At 41.3% G+C, this 16,662-nt stretch overlaps 1 protein-coding gene across 10 annotated transcripts in view; it reads right to left on the bottom strand.

The window, feature by feature from the left end:
• CEP350 (centrosomal protein 350) overlaps positions 1 to 16,662 on the bottom strand; it is a 68,557-nt gene that overhangs the window by 29,757 nt on the left and 22,138 nt on the right. For 5 of the 10 annotated variants that reach the window (XM_027694827.1, XM_027694834.1, XM_027694830.1 and 2 more), the window contains 18 exons: positions 15,394 to 15,537; positions 14,123 to 14,778; positions 13,663 to 13,784; positions 11,355 to 12,406; positions 10,574 to 10,727; positions 9,603 to 9,766; positions 8,817 to 9,006; positions 7,268 to 7,488; positions 6,992 to 7,155; positions 6,344 to 6,502; positions 6,014 to 6,145; positions 4,414 to 4,550; positions 3,921 to 4,040; positions 3,293 to 3,459; positions 2,571 to 2,767; positions 1,839 to 2,023; positions 836 to 923; positions 312 to 458 (listed from right to left, as the gene is read on the bottom strand). In XM_027694827.1, coding sequence (XP_027550628.1) covers positions 312 to 458; positions 836 to 923; positions 1,839 to 2,023; positions 2,571 to 2,767; positions 3,293 to 3,459; positions 3,921 to 4,040; positions 4,414 to 4,550; positions 6,014 to 6,145; positions 6,344 to 6,502; positions 6,992 to 7,155; positions 7,268 to 7,488; positions 8,817 to 9,006; positions 9,603 to 9,766; positions 10,574 to 10,727; positions 11,355 to 12,406; positions 13,663 to 13,784; positions 14,123 to 14,778; positions 15,394 to 15,537 — 4,199 coding nt within the window. The remainder of the gene's footprint in view (positions 1 to 311; positions 459 to 835; positions 924 to 1,838; positions 2,024 to 2,570; positions 2,768 to 3,292; positions 3,460 to 3,920; positions 4,041 to 4,413; positions 4,551 to 6,013; positions 6,146 to 6,343; positions 6,503 to 6,991; positions 7,156 to 7,267; positions 7,489 to 8,816; positions 9,007 to 9,602; positions 9,767 to 10,573; positions 10,728 to 11,354; positions 12,407 to 13,662; positions 13,785 to 14,122; positions 14,779 to 15,393; positions 15,538 to 16,662) is intronic. The other 5 variants (XM_027694831.1, XM_027694835.1, XM_027694837.1 and 2 more) reach the window with 3 other exon arrangements.

The raw sequence follows: 16,662 nt of genomic DNA, 5'->3' as shown, positions 1-16,662 counted from the left end.
GGGGTCTGACAAGTAATCAAACATAAATAAAAGCCTGAGGGACCGGAGCATCAAAAACCTGACATTCCCAAAGTCATTAGTTCAGCTTGAGAATTAACAAAACCATCTAGTGCCCAGTTGAAACATTTTGTAACTTCTCCAAAGGCACTTCCTTAAACAATGCCCTACAGAAACTAAACGCTGCGATGAAGAGGGTGAGACCATTCGAGGCAGACAAAACTTCCAGGTGACAGGTCCAATCCTGCAGCTTTCCACTCCTGAAAGTGTATGGCCGAAGAGGGAAGACTGCAGCTTCTGTGCTGGACACTTACCATCTTGTTTTCCCCTGCAGACTTCAGTTTTTCCTGCAGTTTCATGGTAGTCTGGCGGATTCTCTCTATTTCTGCCTGCTGTTTGAGGATCAGCTGCCTCTCCTTCCGAGCAGCCTTGTTAGCCTCTTGGAGACGCTTAATTTCTGCCTTTTAGATAGAAAAGATTAAGCATAAGAACCGTGACAGACCCCTCTCAAGAAAACACTCAAAACTGCCACAGTGCCCTTGCTGTGGGTTTGTAATGACTGCAATTACGTGACGAAGTAAGTAGGCTCAACTTCAGCAGCGAAGAACAGGAGATGAATTAATTAATTAATACCCCAAAGTCTCAACTAGTGAGATTACAGACACAGAAGGACCCATTGAATAAGACCGAAATGCAAATAAAACTTACAGGTGAGAAATACTGCCAGCTTCCTAACCAAAAGCTGGTATGGAGTTTTCTGAATTCTTAGCTTTTACAGTGTCTGAAATGTTTAATGGTACACAGGGGCTTCAACAGGATTTTCCTATAAGGCAGTTACCTTTTCCTGCTGTAATCTCAGCAGCAGACCACGCTGCCTCTTTCGAATAGGAGGCATCTTATCATCCTCTCCCTTGTCTCGCAAGTGCCTGCAAACAGATTGGAAGAAAGAATAAAAGTATAAATAATTATTATTCTTTATTATTATAAAGTAATCTTAAGTAATAAGAAAAAAGTGCACAACAGGCCTTTTACTCTTTAAAATGAAAAAAAAAAGTTTCCTCTTCCTAACCTGCAGAAGGGAATATGCCTGTGCTTAATCCTTGACATGCTCTATAGTGAAATATTTTGTACCATATAGTCAGACACAGTTAAAGGGTCAGATAACACAAAATCTCCCATGAATCTCACATGAAACTCTGAGAGGTAGCAGGTTCACCATTTGAGAAAGGCAGACAGAAGGACACTTGGATCACTACCTCACAATCCTTTCTCAAACCCACAATGACAAGAGACTGGAAGATGATGTCTGATAAACAATGGTACTCTCATGCAGAGAGTGAACACAGAAAAATATCACTGATTAAATCTGGTCACCACTGATCAGAGGTGTCACTGGGTACTTCAACTGGCATTCCAGGACAAAGCATATGTTAGGCTGGAAACAAATCATTAAGTACAACACATATCTCAATTCCCAAAATGTGGCCTGAGTCAACTAAAATTATCTCAGATAACCATCAAGCAATGAAAGGTGGAACTGTTTTGACAGTTTTATACCTTCCTGAACTAAGACTTGTAGAGTAATGGTTGGCAACTACCTTCTCTGACTGACAACAAATCTAATATTCTACTGTTTAGGTGAAACACTCCTTTATACAAACCACATACAATGTAAACATCAAAGTACACTTATAAACTAGGCCCTGTTCTTTCCAAGTCCCAATAACACTTCTATAGATTACTGATGTCAGAAGATTAGTTCAACCATTGATACTTAGTAAGGGAGGAGCGAGACAAGGAAATGATCAGTCAGCAATAACATATATTCAGAGCTGTCTTACTTCTTCTGGTGTTCCAGCCAGGCTAGTTCAGCCTTGGTCTTCTCTTTCAGAGCCTTCTCCCGGAGCCGAAGCAGAGAGGACTGATGAGCTGCTCGCATTTCCTCCTCCTTCATGTACTGCCTTACCATCTCCATGGTAAACTTAGAGAAACTATCCTGCCCCCCTGAGAATGGCATGCTCAGCTCCTAGAAGGCAAGACAAATGTGGCATGATTTGATAACACAGAAATGTCAAGGCTTTTTTCAATTACAAAGTGTGTGTATATACAGACAGACAGACACAAAAACAGATGTAGGAAGGGAAGCTGTTTTTTCTCTAAGCTTTGTGCAGACCAGCTCTTTCTGCCCTGGATCGTGTGACAGTTCTGGGCTGTCCCTGCTTCGACCACAGAGATGAGCCATCCTCCTGTATTTCCTAGCTGTGTGTTGGCATAGGAGGAGGACTTAATCCACTGGGCTTTTATAACCCACCTCAAAAAGTCACTCCTCTTCTCCAAAGCCACAAGGTAGAAGCCTGGATGGGCTGTTCCATAAGTCATCACACTTGTACAACAGTGACATACAGCGTGATTCATACATCCCTCTGTTTTGGGATGCACAAAGAACCAACCAACCACAGGGAGGAAAAGAACCCTAAAGCTTGCAAACACAACCAAGAATGGCTCACTTGAAGCTCATCAGCTCAACCACTTCAGCTCAGTTTATTTAACTTAACTACAGTTGCTTGACCTACCTTGATAGATGACAGAGCTGTTTTTTCTGGGGACACTTCCTCGTCAGAATCATCTCGACTACCCCGCTTCTTCTCCAAGTTATTTCTGCGATGACTCTCAGAGGGCAGCAAAGACCGAAAAGATTTTTCTTCAATCTCATCCTCTGTCATGGACTCATCAAATTTCAGGGAATACTCTGTTGCAACAGAAGCAGAATCTGAGGGAGAAATCAGGGAAGTGTCTTTACACGCTCAGGTACGTAACATGAATGCAGTTTTACTTTGTCTTACCCCAGTAAAGTTAAGGGGGCAGGAAAGTAAGGGAGATAACTACTCTAACACAGAAAAACGGGCGTTTAGGAAACAGTGATTTTGAGTTACAGGACATCATGAAATACTGTCATCCAGCTTCAAAAGACCTAACAGACTTCTGTACACAGGGTATAAATAAATTTCTGGGGTTGCTGAAACACTTGGCATTCAGCCTGCAGGTTCAGCAAGTGAACATCTGGCTCAGCTAGCACTGCAGAATGTAGAGTCACTCTCACATGCAGAATCTCAAAGATTCCCATCTCGGTGTGCCATCCTCTGTTACCTCTCAAGAGACTACAATTCACCTGGTGTTCAGCTTTCTTGACACACATTTCCTCATTTATTTCAGAAACCGATTCTGAAACAGCACTTCCCTCCCTCCTTCCCCCTTACCACCTTCAGATCCATCACACACAAACAGTACAACCAACCTTTTTCATCCGGCAGGGATAAAATGCTGTCACTGGGCAAGGAATCATCCACACCAGTGTGAGCCTGGTCTTCAATGCTGCTGGTTATCTTCTCACGACGGGAAAGCTTCTTCTCAATCTCCTTGGAAGATGGAGCTGAAGGGCTCTCCTGGCGGCTGCTGGCGCTACTGTGTTATCAAGAGAGAATTTTTTTAAAAATTACTTCGCGCATTTCAGAATATTTTATTACATTGCTACTGTACATACGATTATTAAAATTCCAGCAATAATCAATATACAGTGGGTTTGGGGTTGTTTTCAAAATGCAGCTTGGCTGCTTTAAAATTCCAGGCATCATCAAGCTGCTGACTGACAGTGGGACTTGTTATTCTTATTCTACCTTAAAATCCAAATGGTTTGAAGGTATGCACAACTCCTGCTCATCAATGAGTACTGATGATAAACGATTGCAAACATCTCTCCTTACAGTTTTTATAAGGATGAGCAAGATACCAATACTGTTTTAGAAGTCAAAAGGACTACAGAGGCCAAAATTGCTCCAGATGGTCAGGATCAGAGAAGGGCTGTGAGAAACTTCATGAGACCTAACCCGATCAGGTAAATAAATAGGAAATAAAGAGCTACTTACCTCTGATCATGAACCTTTGATCTTGAGGACTCTGAATAACTATCAAACATGGCTGAGTATATCTGTTTTGAGTCACCTGTCTCCTCTTTACCTTGTGATATGGCACCAGACTCACATTTCCTAAGAAGAGGAAGTATTTTTGGGTAAATCTGCATTGCCTTAAACCAAGGAGTAACACAGTTTTCCCAAGCTTTTGTCAGTTTACTAGAAGTAGTAACAGCTAAAATTTCTGCTAAAAGATCACTTAAAGCTTAAACTAGTTAAACCATCCCACAAAACATTTAGGTCAGCCTTTTCTGCTCTTTTATACAGAGCTTCACAGAACCAGTAATGTCACCTTTGGCGTATGCTATTAAGGGCATACAGATGGAATCCAAGTTCGTCTTAAACTCTCACTCATTATGACATCTTAAAATTTGATGCAAGAATAGGTGAAGCAAAACATAACAAATCTTACTTCCCCCTTCCCAAGATGTGAAACATTAAGTAAGACCTGTTTGTGTCAGCTCGGGCCCTCAGTTGTTTCATGAACTCCGAATGATGCTGCCGCTGGTGGTCAAACAAGGCGGTGACTGGAGCAGCTGGAGCACTGACAGGATCTGAGCTCTGGCTCCGTGCTAACTCTGTCATCTGAGCACAATGAAGAACAAGGCAATACAATGAGTTTATCTCAGCATCAAAATGTTTCTGAAAGAGAAAACAGTAATTCTGGCAGGCAATTTAGTGATTTACTGAACAACTGTGCAAGACATGGGTTTATGATGGTTTGTCGTTACATGTGTGTCACTTCTGGTTGTGGAGGTGCATATGGCTCTGTGGATGCATATTCCTCCATACTCTATTCCTCTATACATAATAAATAACAGGATACATCCAAAAATATTCCCAGCACACTGGTGAGAGGCATTTCCACTGCTGCATTCCAGTTACAATAAAGGCTGTTCAACTGAGTATCTGGAGTCACTTGTGAATGGGGATGGAAAAGCTACCCTGCTGGCCCACCATCACTGACCAGGTCATGCTCTCTCCACTAGCATCTCTTATGCTCAGATTTCAAACTTAACAGCAAGACTTGCAAAGATTTAAAACCCTACACCAAATAAAAGCTGTCTCTGTTTCTTCTGCCTTGCTTCTTAGTTGGTTTCATCCACTTCATCACTATAAAGTACAAATGTTTTTTTGACTTCACTACCTACTGTCAGTGACTAATATACTGCAGGTACTTGAGCTGCCTGAGCTTTTCTACTCCTTCAATTCATTCTTTTCTACTCAAAAATTATTTAAACTTCACATATTTGGCAGAGCCCAGAATACATCAGTATTATTTTACAATTCCATTACTCATCATAAAACCAGCTCAGTGAGCACCAATATGTGCACAAGCTGTGAAGAAACAGTTCTGTTCACACTCACCAGCCTTCTGCACTCCATCCCATAACCCTAAACCCACAGTCACTGCATTTACTAAACTGTGATGGTGCAAAAGCATTTTTTGGTCACCGTGTTCTTATCTATGTGTGAAGTAGCTGCTACATGATGGGAACAAGTAGTATAAAAACTGATAAACTGATACATAAAACTGAAAAAAGTAAATGTTCTGTATGCCACAAGAAGAACAAAGACTCAAAAAAAAGAAAACTTCAAACTGTGTATCAAGTTAAGAGCTTTGCTGAAGATCCTCTCCTCTCCTTTTTATTAATTTATTGTTCTCCTACCTACAGAAGTAAGCAAAATTGCAATTTCTCTGATTTTCTAATTTAACTTCCCTATGAAACAGATCAATCCCTGATGGAGTGCAACTTCTACAAATTGAAGATGCTGTGTTCACTGTCATCCATCTATTGTAGAAGAACAAACTTCTTTACAGTTCATTAACTGGAAGATCATAAGAATAGTGAACAAGGATTTAAGGCTGCTCACTGACTTCTAAGAACGATGCCAGAGAACCTCCTTTGAAGTCCTAACATTTGTCACGTTATGGAAGTGAAGTTGTGCTGAAAATGACACTGAACAGAAAATAACTTAAAAGGCAAAAAAGTGTTCACAACAATACTGAAACGAGAACAGCTTTTCCCTTTCCCTGAGGGCCTCACCTCCCGGGGCTGGTGAGGTGCATCTGTGGTGAGCAGTGCAGGTTCTGCCTGCTTGGCTGCAGCCCTGCACGGGGGCTCCTGCCCGGCCTCCTGCCGTGACTGGACCAGCTGCTGCCGTGACTCTGCATGGACCTATGCAGAAAACACAGCCAGTTCAGCCTTTCAAAACATTCTGGCTATAGTAACTACAGACTTATTTCTCAAAGTCTGGGAGAAAAAAGTTTGAAAGTGGGCCCTAAGAGGGTTCTTCTAGCTATATTGAAGTATTTCAGCACTTCCATATGTTCACAGCTTCAAATTAAGAACACTTGTAGGCACGGATTTACTTACAGCATTTTGCCTGTTACACACTCCACATTTGTTGAAGGGCAGCATTACCTGAGCTGCCTTCTGCCTTGTCTCATCTAGTTGTCTCTGACTTTCTAGAGCTTCTTGTTCAGCCTTAATTTTCAAAAGAGCCAAGTCCCGTTCATGGCGCTGCTGTTGTGCCTACAGGTTGGGAAAATAAGTTTTAATAATGCAAGTTAAATATAAAGATCTGTTTTGTGATCAATTAATTCAACAAACTAGATTAAACCATCTTGTCAACACAAGGAAACTTCAACCAAAAATATCCTGTTCATGGAATAAGACAAATGATCCAGCCTGAACAGCTCCACTGTATGGGATTGGGACCCAACATCAAACCAGTAAACAATCATGTTCTCATTTGACTGAGAAACACAACCAGAGCAGTGATTCCAGCTAACAGTACATTAATGACATATTCTAGAGTCACTATTCCTTGGTGTCAACTTAAAATAAGAAAGATAACACAGGTAAATCCTGAGAAATTGACATTATCAGAGATGCTCCACCATGCCCATTATGATTTCTCTGCACTGCTAACAAAAGCTTAACTTGCTCTCACTTGATTAATTTTCTTGCAAAACGAAAAAGTAAAAGGAAGGTTGAGACAAGGAAGTATTTTCCTGTCACCTTTAGAATCTGAGCCAAGGAAACACTCTCCTGCTGGGCGAGGGATATGCCTCGCACTCGTTCCAAATCCGAGAGCTGTCGCACAGACTCCTCGATGGCACTAAGGTAGTTCAGCTCTGCTGACAAGCGATGCTGGAGCCCAGCGGGGGAGAAGCGCATACACCCTGCAGGACACAACACTGACTGGTCAACCTCCACAGACTTCAGTGTCCCACATCAAAAACCAAAGCAAAAAAAACATTACAGCTGCTATGGGACTAGTAACCAAAAACTCACCGCTGGCTGAGGCTGCTCCTGCTGCAGACCGACTGGTTGCCAGGCTCAAGTCATGGAAGGCTGTGTTAGGCTTCGGCCCTGGGGCTGAACCTCCAGAAAAGCCAGCAGGTGACTTGACCCTTTCTGCTGCGCTGCCCACAGAATCCAACTGCAACATTTTTTGGGAACTGGGAGATGGGGAAGAAGTCGGTGTCTTCTGGGATCTTCCCTTCTCTGAGAAACTGCCAGTGAAATGAAATCAAAAGGAGTCAATATTGTCCTCAGTGCAGCCATCTGATAAGACAATAAAGCAACAACCTTGTCCTTCCATTTCTGTACACCAAACAGATTCACACAAAGGCCTGTTAAGGTTTGCACAGGCCCAGTCTGCCTTTAGGAAATGCCCTCACGAGATGGGGTTTGTCCCTATATCCCAGTTTAGGGTTAAGTTTCTAGAGCACCCTATTTTTCTCCCAAGTATTAAACCTAGTTAGCACACACAACAATTAAAAAAAACCCACCTTAATGGTGTATCTACATGTTCTACATGGCCAGACAAGCAGTTTCAATGCCTCCTGTCAGGAACTTGGCATGAGAAAGTCAGGATGCAGTCATCTGGATGTGCATTTAAAAAACTAAACAGGTTGCTACCAGCATATGGAAGCAACTGATTGTGATAAGCCACTGCTCTGAGTCTTGATCTCTTTCATCAAGATGCAATGAAATGCCTGAAGGCCAAAACTTGACTTGAACAGTTCATAAAATACTACAGTAACACTTCCTGGAAGCAAATTAAAGACATCTCTTTTTTTAAACATACACGAAAATTATGCAAACACTTCTTAAATTTACTATTCCAACTTTATGAAATCAAAGGGGATTAACAGTGGCTGCTTAAATCCTTTAGGAAGACATTCTGCTTTACCTGGCACATCTTAGGAGGTCATAGGACCTTTCAAACCCCATACTGGATGTCAGCAGAAGTTGCCAATACAATTCAATACCTCAGCACTGCTTTACACTGATACAGAACAAGAGATCATTCATATTATTTGATGCTTTTTAGAAAAAAATGCAGTGAAAATTGAATATTTCATAACCATATTAATTGCACAGTTAGCAGAAAAACTGCATTTTTAGGCAGGCATACAGAGGATGCAACAGAAAATTAATGTTTCTCCCATTTGTAATGTGGTCTTTTACAAGGACTGGTTCACCTCTCAAAAAGCATCAACTCACAGAGCTGGATAGGTTTGTGAGTACTAGCAGAACACAAAAATAGCCAAAAATGCCTGTGTATCTACTGAAAAGAGCAAGATGACTGCATAGGTTGACTAGCTATTTCCCTCCTGACACACTTCTTACAGACCTTTTGTCAATGCTTAAGGTACTGAACATGACAGGACACCAGGTTTCACATTTAAAATACAGGGAAAAAATGTTTTCCACATGCCCATCTTAAAAACGTTTGATCATTTCTGTTACTTCCCTTTTGCATATCCAAAGAAACAGCCAATAACACTACCAAACTTTATTATATTTGCATAAAGTCTTATAACATTCCTGTTACCTCAGCAGGGAGTGTCCAGACAAGTTTTCCAGGGTACTGTCTGTATCTGGGTTCTGCTCATGGTCTTTATTAGAAGCTCTGTTACTCGATAAGGATTTCTTTGCCTGTTGGGATCCCCACTCTAATTCAGACAGTATTTTATCTTCTTCCACAGAAAAGTGGTGAGAACTTCCATTGAAAGAGTCCAACCCTAAGAAGCAACAACAGTGCCAAAAGTTTGTTTGGTTCTACACGTGAATATCTTGCCATCAAGAGCCCCAAAACAACACATCGAGGAACCAAACCTCGAGTTTCTTCACACTTCTGTAATGCACAGGTTCCCATAGAAAGTAATGTATTTATTAATTTGTGGACCTATGGAAAATGTCTGTGACCCAAAGACAAAGCATTCAGGCAAATTTGTTGTTGCCTTCATAAACGTGGCTGTAATTCTGATTACTCAGCAGCCTATTGGCATTTTCTCAGTACAGACTCTAAGGATAGTTCCCACACGATATTAATATTAATTGACTTATTAGAGGGCTGGTTTAAGAAAGGAGAACTTTTCAATGCTGTTAACAGCCTCTTGCTTATGTAATTTAAATTCAGATGACTATATTTTAAAGTCAGAATAATCAGGGTCAAAAAGAATTCAGGAAGGAATCATTAGAGGAAAAAGCAAATCATTCTATCAGCAATAGATCACAGTTTCCAGATATGAAGAAGGACTGCAATTTTCACAACAGGAAAACCCTAAAACCTCCCTCAAAGAAACCAAACAGCTCTAGAGTCAAGTATTGCACTTACGTTCCTTTTTCCCTCTCTTTCTTGAGGAAGTAGAGGAGCGAGAAGATGCTGCAGACCGTGGTCCAGAAGAATGCTGAGAAGCAAGTTCCACAGATCTAGGCTCATGGGGAGATTTCCTCCTTGGAATTTCTTCCTGAATGCTTGAATTACTGCTGCCAGCAACACTAAAAAGGAGCACATTGTCAGTGATTAAGGACTTCCAGCTCCCACATTATACCGTGCACAAGAAAACCACCACACTTGAAATTAGAGACAGAGGACTAAACTGCACAGATCAGCCCATCCAGAAAAGCATTGATTTTCAGACTTAAAATATGACAGCCAAGACACTGGGAAGTTTGACATGATATTGAACATATTGAAGCATGCTTCCAATAATAGGAAAGACTAAAAGATGGATAACAACCATCCTCTCCAATGCTAACTCTAAAGAGATATTTGACTCCAGACTGGAACAACATAAGAATGACTCCATATGTGACTGCATTTCAGATAAAGTTCTTACAGACAACTTATATATCCATTACTCAGCATTCCCAAATCCTTACTGAAAGCAATTATAGGGTTTTTTTACAAAATTTTGAGGTACTGAACAAATTTTAACACTTTCAAATATCTTTTCTATTTTTTATATATTACAAACACTAACCAACTGAGCATTACAGCAGCCACACAAGCTGGAGAACTAATTTTCATCAGACAACAAAGGATAAGAACGTTGCCTAATGCTACCTGTCCAGCCTGAAGAAGAACAAAAATTACACAGAGAACAGGAATCCAATCTTTATGTCTTCACCACGCTGGCTGCTATATTAACTGCAAGTCCTAAGGAACTGCTTTCATGACTTTGACCACTATCACAGTACAGCATAGCAGAAAAGACATGCAGCATTTTATGAAACTAACTTTGTATTAACTATTTCCTGTCAAATCCTGCATTTTTACTTTTACAAGAAGTCTAACACAGTTACCTGAGGTCACGTGCAATCTTCTTGTCTGTTAAAGTGCTACTTCCCTGCGATGAGACGAAATCATCTTCATAAGAAGCCACACTCTCCGGAGGGCTCATGGTAGGAAGCAAAGGGCGCAGAAGGGCAGACCCTCCGTTCAGCCTTTCATCAAACACTGAAGTGTGGACAAAGAAAGGAGAGGACAAAAGTTATCCCAAATGTGCATCAGATAGGTAATAAAACTGCAGGAACTAAAATGCTCCCACCCACGAGTTACAGTGACTTCCTTTCAAACACAAAACCATCAGGAGAACAGCAGTACAGTCATCCCATGGCAGTTTAGCACAAAGGAACAAGCACAGTCTTCCTCTTTTTGTAAAATTACTGAACACTTTACTTTGTTAACACACTCCAACTAAAACATTCTTGAAGAGCACAGTGCTTTAGAGTAGAACCATTTGCAGGAACTTTATTGCAATCATTTTTGAAGGAAATAAAATGAAGGGAAAAAGAATGAAAAACCACAAGATAAAAATCAACTTCTCGGAAAACATTCCTCCTCAAAATGAGGAGTTCCAGGCAAGAGTAACAGTACTTATAAAATGAGGGATAAATTTGTACAAAAAATGAAAATGAAACAGAGCATCCTGCATGAGACAACTGTAAATCATGCCTTACACAAATTCATGTTTGAGACTTCAAAAGCACATTCTTTACCTGTGAAGCATAAAGTGTAAGGAGCAACAAGACTAGGAAAATATCAATTCTCAAGAGAAATTTTGAGAAATTTTTCCATTTTTACCTTTTCCATGAAGCTGATAATTTTTTGCAAAGATGTTGATGACACTGTGGGGACTTCCCTTGGCCAGTTCCTCCCAGGGCCCCTTGCTGTGCGTGTCATTTGTCTGAGGGAAGAGCGGCGAGTACTTGTCAGCTGCTTTCTGAAACTCCTTTATGGGCTCAAAAGCGTTTCTCTCCCGGATGCAGAAATCCTTCTCTTTTAATGTCTCCAGCATCTTCAGTGGCAACTGTTTGTGCTGGCCTCCTTCCTCTTCAGAGAGGTTTCCATCACTCAGGAGAGGCCCTTCGCTGATGGAGTCGATGCTGGACTCGTGAGGAACGACGACTTTATTGAGAGCATAGCCCTGATTCTCACGGCCCAGGGAGTCAGTCTGTCTCTTGGATAAATGTCCTAGGATCCCCTCATGCCTGTTAGCAGCAGGAGACCTCAATCCAAGGCTGACTACATCAGTAAGAGGCCTGATGGTCTCAGGGAGCTTTTTAAATTCACTAAGGTTGCCTACCCCAGGAAGGCTGTCATCAAAGGCTGTATGAGACACACAGGCACCCAACATTTTTTGAATTCTGGCTGAAAAAGCATCTTCGTTTTCCTCTCTCACAGGAGGACTCACAGCCTTTGCCCACCGTCCATCATCCTGGTTTTCTTGCATAAATTCTGAGTTCCAAATGGTGCCATAGTTGATACCAGCGCCAGCCAGTTTTTTGGCTTCGCTTTCAATCCTGCTGGAAAGGGAAGCAGCCGTAGCTTTCAAAGCTTCAATGCGATCTAATTTGCTCTTATATTGGCCAGCAGGAGGTTTTGCTAAGAGATTTTGCTGTGCAGCAGGGGAATTCAGGTATGGCTGAGGCCCCAGTGATCCCACGGGTGCAGAATGGCTCCTCCTCCCTGCCAACACCGCATCACACTCCTTTGACAAAAGGTCCATCTGCTCCAGACTCCAGTGCTGGGAACAAGGGCCTCCACCTGAGCCCAAGAGAGCTTGGGGATGAGAGAGCTGGACTCGTGGGCTCAGCCTGTCTGGCTGTACCCAGGGAGGCTCCATCAGCTCGTTCCTGAAATGAAAAGTCAACATCCACATTGAGGACTTACACTGTTGTTTTAGACTAAAGTATCATTGTCACAAATTTAATTTTCAGGATGAAACACTTTTTGGTGGTATCAGAGGGACAGAGAATGGGACAGCAAACAGTTACACAATGTTATTTAATAAAAAAAAAATCAACAAACCAAACAACACAGCACCTTCCAAATTTGCAATGCCATTTATGGTGTACTGTTTGTTTTAGAGTTGTAACAAGCTGAGGTTTTTCAGCAGCAGCAGTAAGACTTATGCAAAAAGGAGAAAACTTTTTTTTCCCTTATCACTTGGCCATGTTCAGAATTCTAGGAAACCTGGAAAGTCCCTCACAAAAAGCTGCTTCTCTGATTACTGTGAGGGTCTCTGAATAACTTTAAGTCTCATCTCTCCTCTACTATCAGCAATTACATTTTTTCCTTTTGAGTGAGTTACACTAACAGTCTTTACTATACGGTTTAGCAGCTTATTCTACACACAGTAGCACATGGTATTCCTTGTGCTTCCTTGAACTTTTCCAGAAAGTAAACAGGTCTTGTTGAATTTAGAAAATCAGTGTTCAGATATTGAAACAAGTATATATTCAGGAAGCAGACATTGATTACATAGTTAAAAAATGAAGACACACTTGCACAACCAGGATAATTAAGGATATTCAAGAAACTTCAGGATTTTTTGTTCCTTATATTTAAGTCTGGTCAGGCATCTTGACTTACAGTATGAAAAACTTTGGTAACACAATGAACGATTAAAAATTGGGAAAGTATGAAAAGAAATAGGGAAAGACTAGTTCTAAGCAGAAGCAGAGGGTTTTGGTACTTTAAAGACAATAACTAAAGGCTGAATCAAAGAAAATAGATAAAATGCAAACATTGAAAACATCAAATGAGAAAACTCAACACATGTATTCATACAATCAGCTCCTCTTGCCTGATGCCAATGGCAGAGGAAACAGAGTGTCCCAATATAAAACACACATCCCACCCATGTCACCGAAAGATTACCAGCAACCACCACTCATTTATTTATTTACAGACTCACAAACCAGCCACAGCCAAAGTTCTCATATGCTCTCCTGCATCAGCTTCCTCTTTACTGCAAGGACACGTTTTAGTTGCCGTAAAGACAATTACTCTCACTAGAACATGAACTCAAAGAGCCGAGCCTGTTTTCACCTCTCAGAGATGAAAGCAGGAGTATTTTCCTCTCTCCCAAAGGCCCCCAGTTCCTCACCTCAGCAGTGACTGCTGCGGCTCCGAAAGGGACATGTCACTGCTGGAAGATGCACTCGGAGGACGCTCCTGAGCCTTGTTTTCTTTGTCGGATTCCCCGGAGGGCTGATAACCAGGTCTGGGCTAGAGATGAAGACAAGGAGAAAAACGCATTTTCAAAAGTCTGTCGTAGTCCAGAAGCTCTTGCCTCATTAAAACTGCAAAGGCTAATATCCAGAATTCAGATTCTACTTATAACAGGAAGATGAATTTCATTCAAATTTCTAGTAGGCCCTGCTGTGCCCAAAAGCAGCTGCCAGCAAGGAGGCTGCACACTGAAATCACTACCTTTAAGCAAAAGCTACACGTTTTTCTTTGTTCTTTTTTCTTAACTGACCAAGACAAGACACGACCTTCCTAAACATATGACCTCCTATTCCTGCAAACAACTGCAACACACTAAGTTAGTGAATCAGCTGTACCTGTGCTTCCTGCACCGTAGGCAGCTGAGGTGGCTCTTCTAAAAGTGTTCGTTCCAGCAATAGTTTAGAGTAGGTTTCCTGTAACCGTTTGGCTGCTGAAGGCTCAGGAGGAGGCACATGCTTTGCTTTAGCAACAGCCTCCTTCTGCTTTCTGTAGAGCTCTTGGAGCCTTTTGTTTTTCTGTTCTGTTGCCTCTTTTTGTGCTTTCTTCTCTTCATGCTGCTTCCTCTTCCTCTCCTCTTGCTGCCTGATGATGTACTGACGAACCTCATCGCTGTCATAGTGGCGTTTCTTAGAGATCACCTGAGGCTCCTCACTGGCAGCCACCTTGTCTGGTTTCCTTTTGGTTGGACTGTGGCTCCTGGTGTTTTGAGTGGGCAAAACAGATTTTTGATTCTGCTTTTCCACATCTTTCTCTTGCTTTGTACCCATGGAATCCAACTGCAAGTCATCGAGAATTCCACGTATCTCCACGGGCAGGAAATCCTTATTTACAGAGGCATGATCTTCTCGGTTATCATCTGGAAGAGCAGCTTCCAGTTTTTTCACGTTAGACTCAGACTGGACTTTACTTCTTGACCTTTCGGAGCTTCTTGAAGAGCTTTTACGGGTGACATCCAGTCTAGAATCTGATCCTGTCCTTCCAATGCAACCTGCTAAAGAATAAGACATCAAATATTTCAAGTATCAGTCAAATTTGGGAAAATACACGCCATCACTGAAACAGCTGCAAAAGTGAGGATGAGGGAGGAGCGCAGGATCTCGCAGTAAATGTGCTTTTGCTTCATTCAGTGTCATGGTCTGAATGTGGCAGCCTTTGCTTAGACTCAGCCCACACTCTGCATACTCTTAACAGCCTCACCATCTCACAGGCATAAGCAGCACAGCAGACATCACAGCCCCTTATTTGCCCCATCTGAGATTCTGGATAAATTCTGAAAAGGGCTGGTGGGGGGATCACTGAATATTTATGATGCACATGGATGACATTATATTGTATTTCTAAGAACCACAATTCCTGTTAAACAGGGATGCTCAATCATAGCTTACACATTACAAGGAGCACACCAGGAAAATTCACCTAACCCATGGACCACTGCTAGGCATTCCTTTCCCCACTAGCTTCAAGTGGCAAAGACAGGCTGCAACCTGTGTCCCATCTTTTCAGACACTGATCATATTCTATCTCAGAAGTCTGCACCATTCTGCAGACGTGCAGGGTTATATAATAAATTAAGTAAAATAAGTCCAGTGATAAAAGAACAACTTACCAGACTTGGCAGCTCTCTCTCGTCCTGTTCTGTCACTGGATACAGCTCTTCTCTCCTGTTCTATTCTGGGAGCTGGACCCAGTATCTTTTTGACCAGCTTTTGTCCCTCCCGCCAGGAGGATGCATTTATCACATAATTTCCACCTGCACAATAAGCAATAAGTAAATGTCAAGCACTAGGTGGATTTTCCATGGTATCAAAAATAAGGATTTATTGCAGCCCTTCATCATTTCTGGGCCATTTCATTCTGCATAAGTGGTACAGACTCAGTTACACAAAACAGTCATAAAACATTGATGCACCATGAAGACACCCCACAGCCGCCTCAAACATCTACCAGAGCTTCACCACAGACACAGTGTAACATCCAAAACATACTGTCACAAAAGCCCTACAAAAACTGATTTAAAAAACAAGAAAGGGTTATACAGGTCTCAAACATATAAACAAACCTTACTAGGGAGAGGGGAAATATTTGTAGAGCTCAAATAATGCACTCAAATAAGGAAAATAAGAGAAAGAAAGATAAAAGTACCTAAATTGTTGTAATAAGAGGAACAAAAATAAAGGTGAGATACAAAAAACACTTCACCTTCCTATGAAAAGACAATTAGCTAATATCCTAGGAAAAAAACCAAAACCACTTAAGATTTTTACAGATAATTATTGAAATAGGTGTCCAGTGAGGACATTAGTGAGCAGCAATGCTAACCCACTGTCCCTTAGCTGGGATTTCTGTGCCAGCAGTGAAAATAGTTAAGATAACCCTATTAGTTGATGCCTAATTCAAGGACAGAGCACCTTGCAGGTGACAGAACCCAATCCAAATGTTATTTGGATTATTTTTTCATCCTACATATAATTAAATGATTAAAAACTGGGTATGGTGGCATCTTTACCTAATATTGGGTACTTTAAACACTACATTTATTTAACTCACCTTTCAACTCACTAACTTCCAATATTAGTAATAATTTTTTTTTAAATAATGACCTTAAAGAGCTTTGGAGAAAAATGCCATATAAAAAAAGAAAAGAAAATGATCAACAATTTAATTCAGACCATTTAGCCGTACTTTATTGCTAGGAAAGTACCCAACTTGAATATACAATTTGCAGTTGATTTTTAGCAATTCCATTTCAGGTTCCACCTTCAAGAGCTCTGTCTAAAGAAACCCAGTCACTGCAGCATGAGATCACCACAGCCAAACAAAAAAGGGACTGTACTGGGCCCACCAGCACTTTGAAGACATGATACCAACAATGTCA

The sequence above is a fragment of the Neopelma chrysocephalum genome, unplaced genomic scaffold, assembly GCF_003984885.1.
Source record: "Neopelma chrysocephalum unplaced genomic scaffold, ASM398488v2 Primary Assembly neopelma1_98, whole genome shotgun sequence".
Classification (NCBI taxonomy): domain Eukaryota; kingdom Metazoa; phylum Chordata; class Aves; order Passeriformes; family Pipridae; genus Neopelma; species Neopelma chrysocephalum.
Note: the sequence above shows the minus strand (reverse complement) of the source record. Positions and strands in the feature narration are given on the sequence as shown.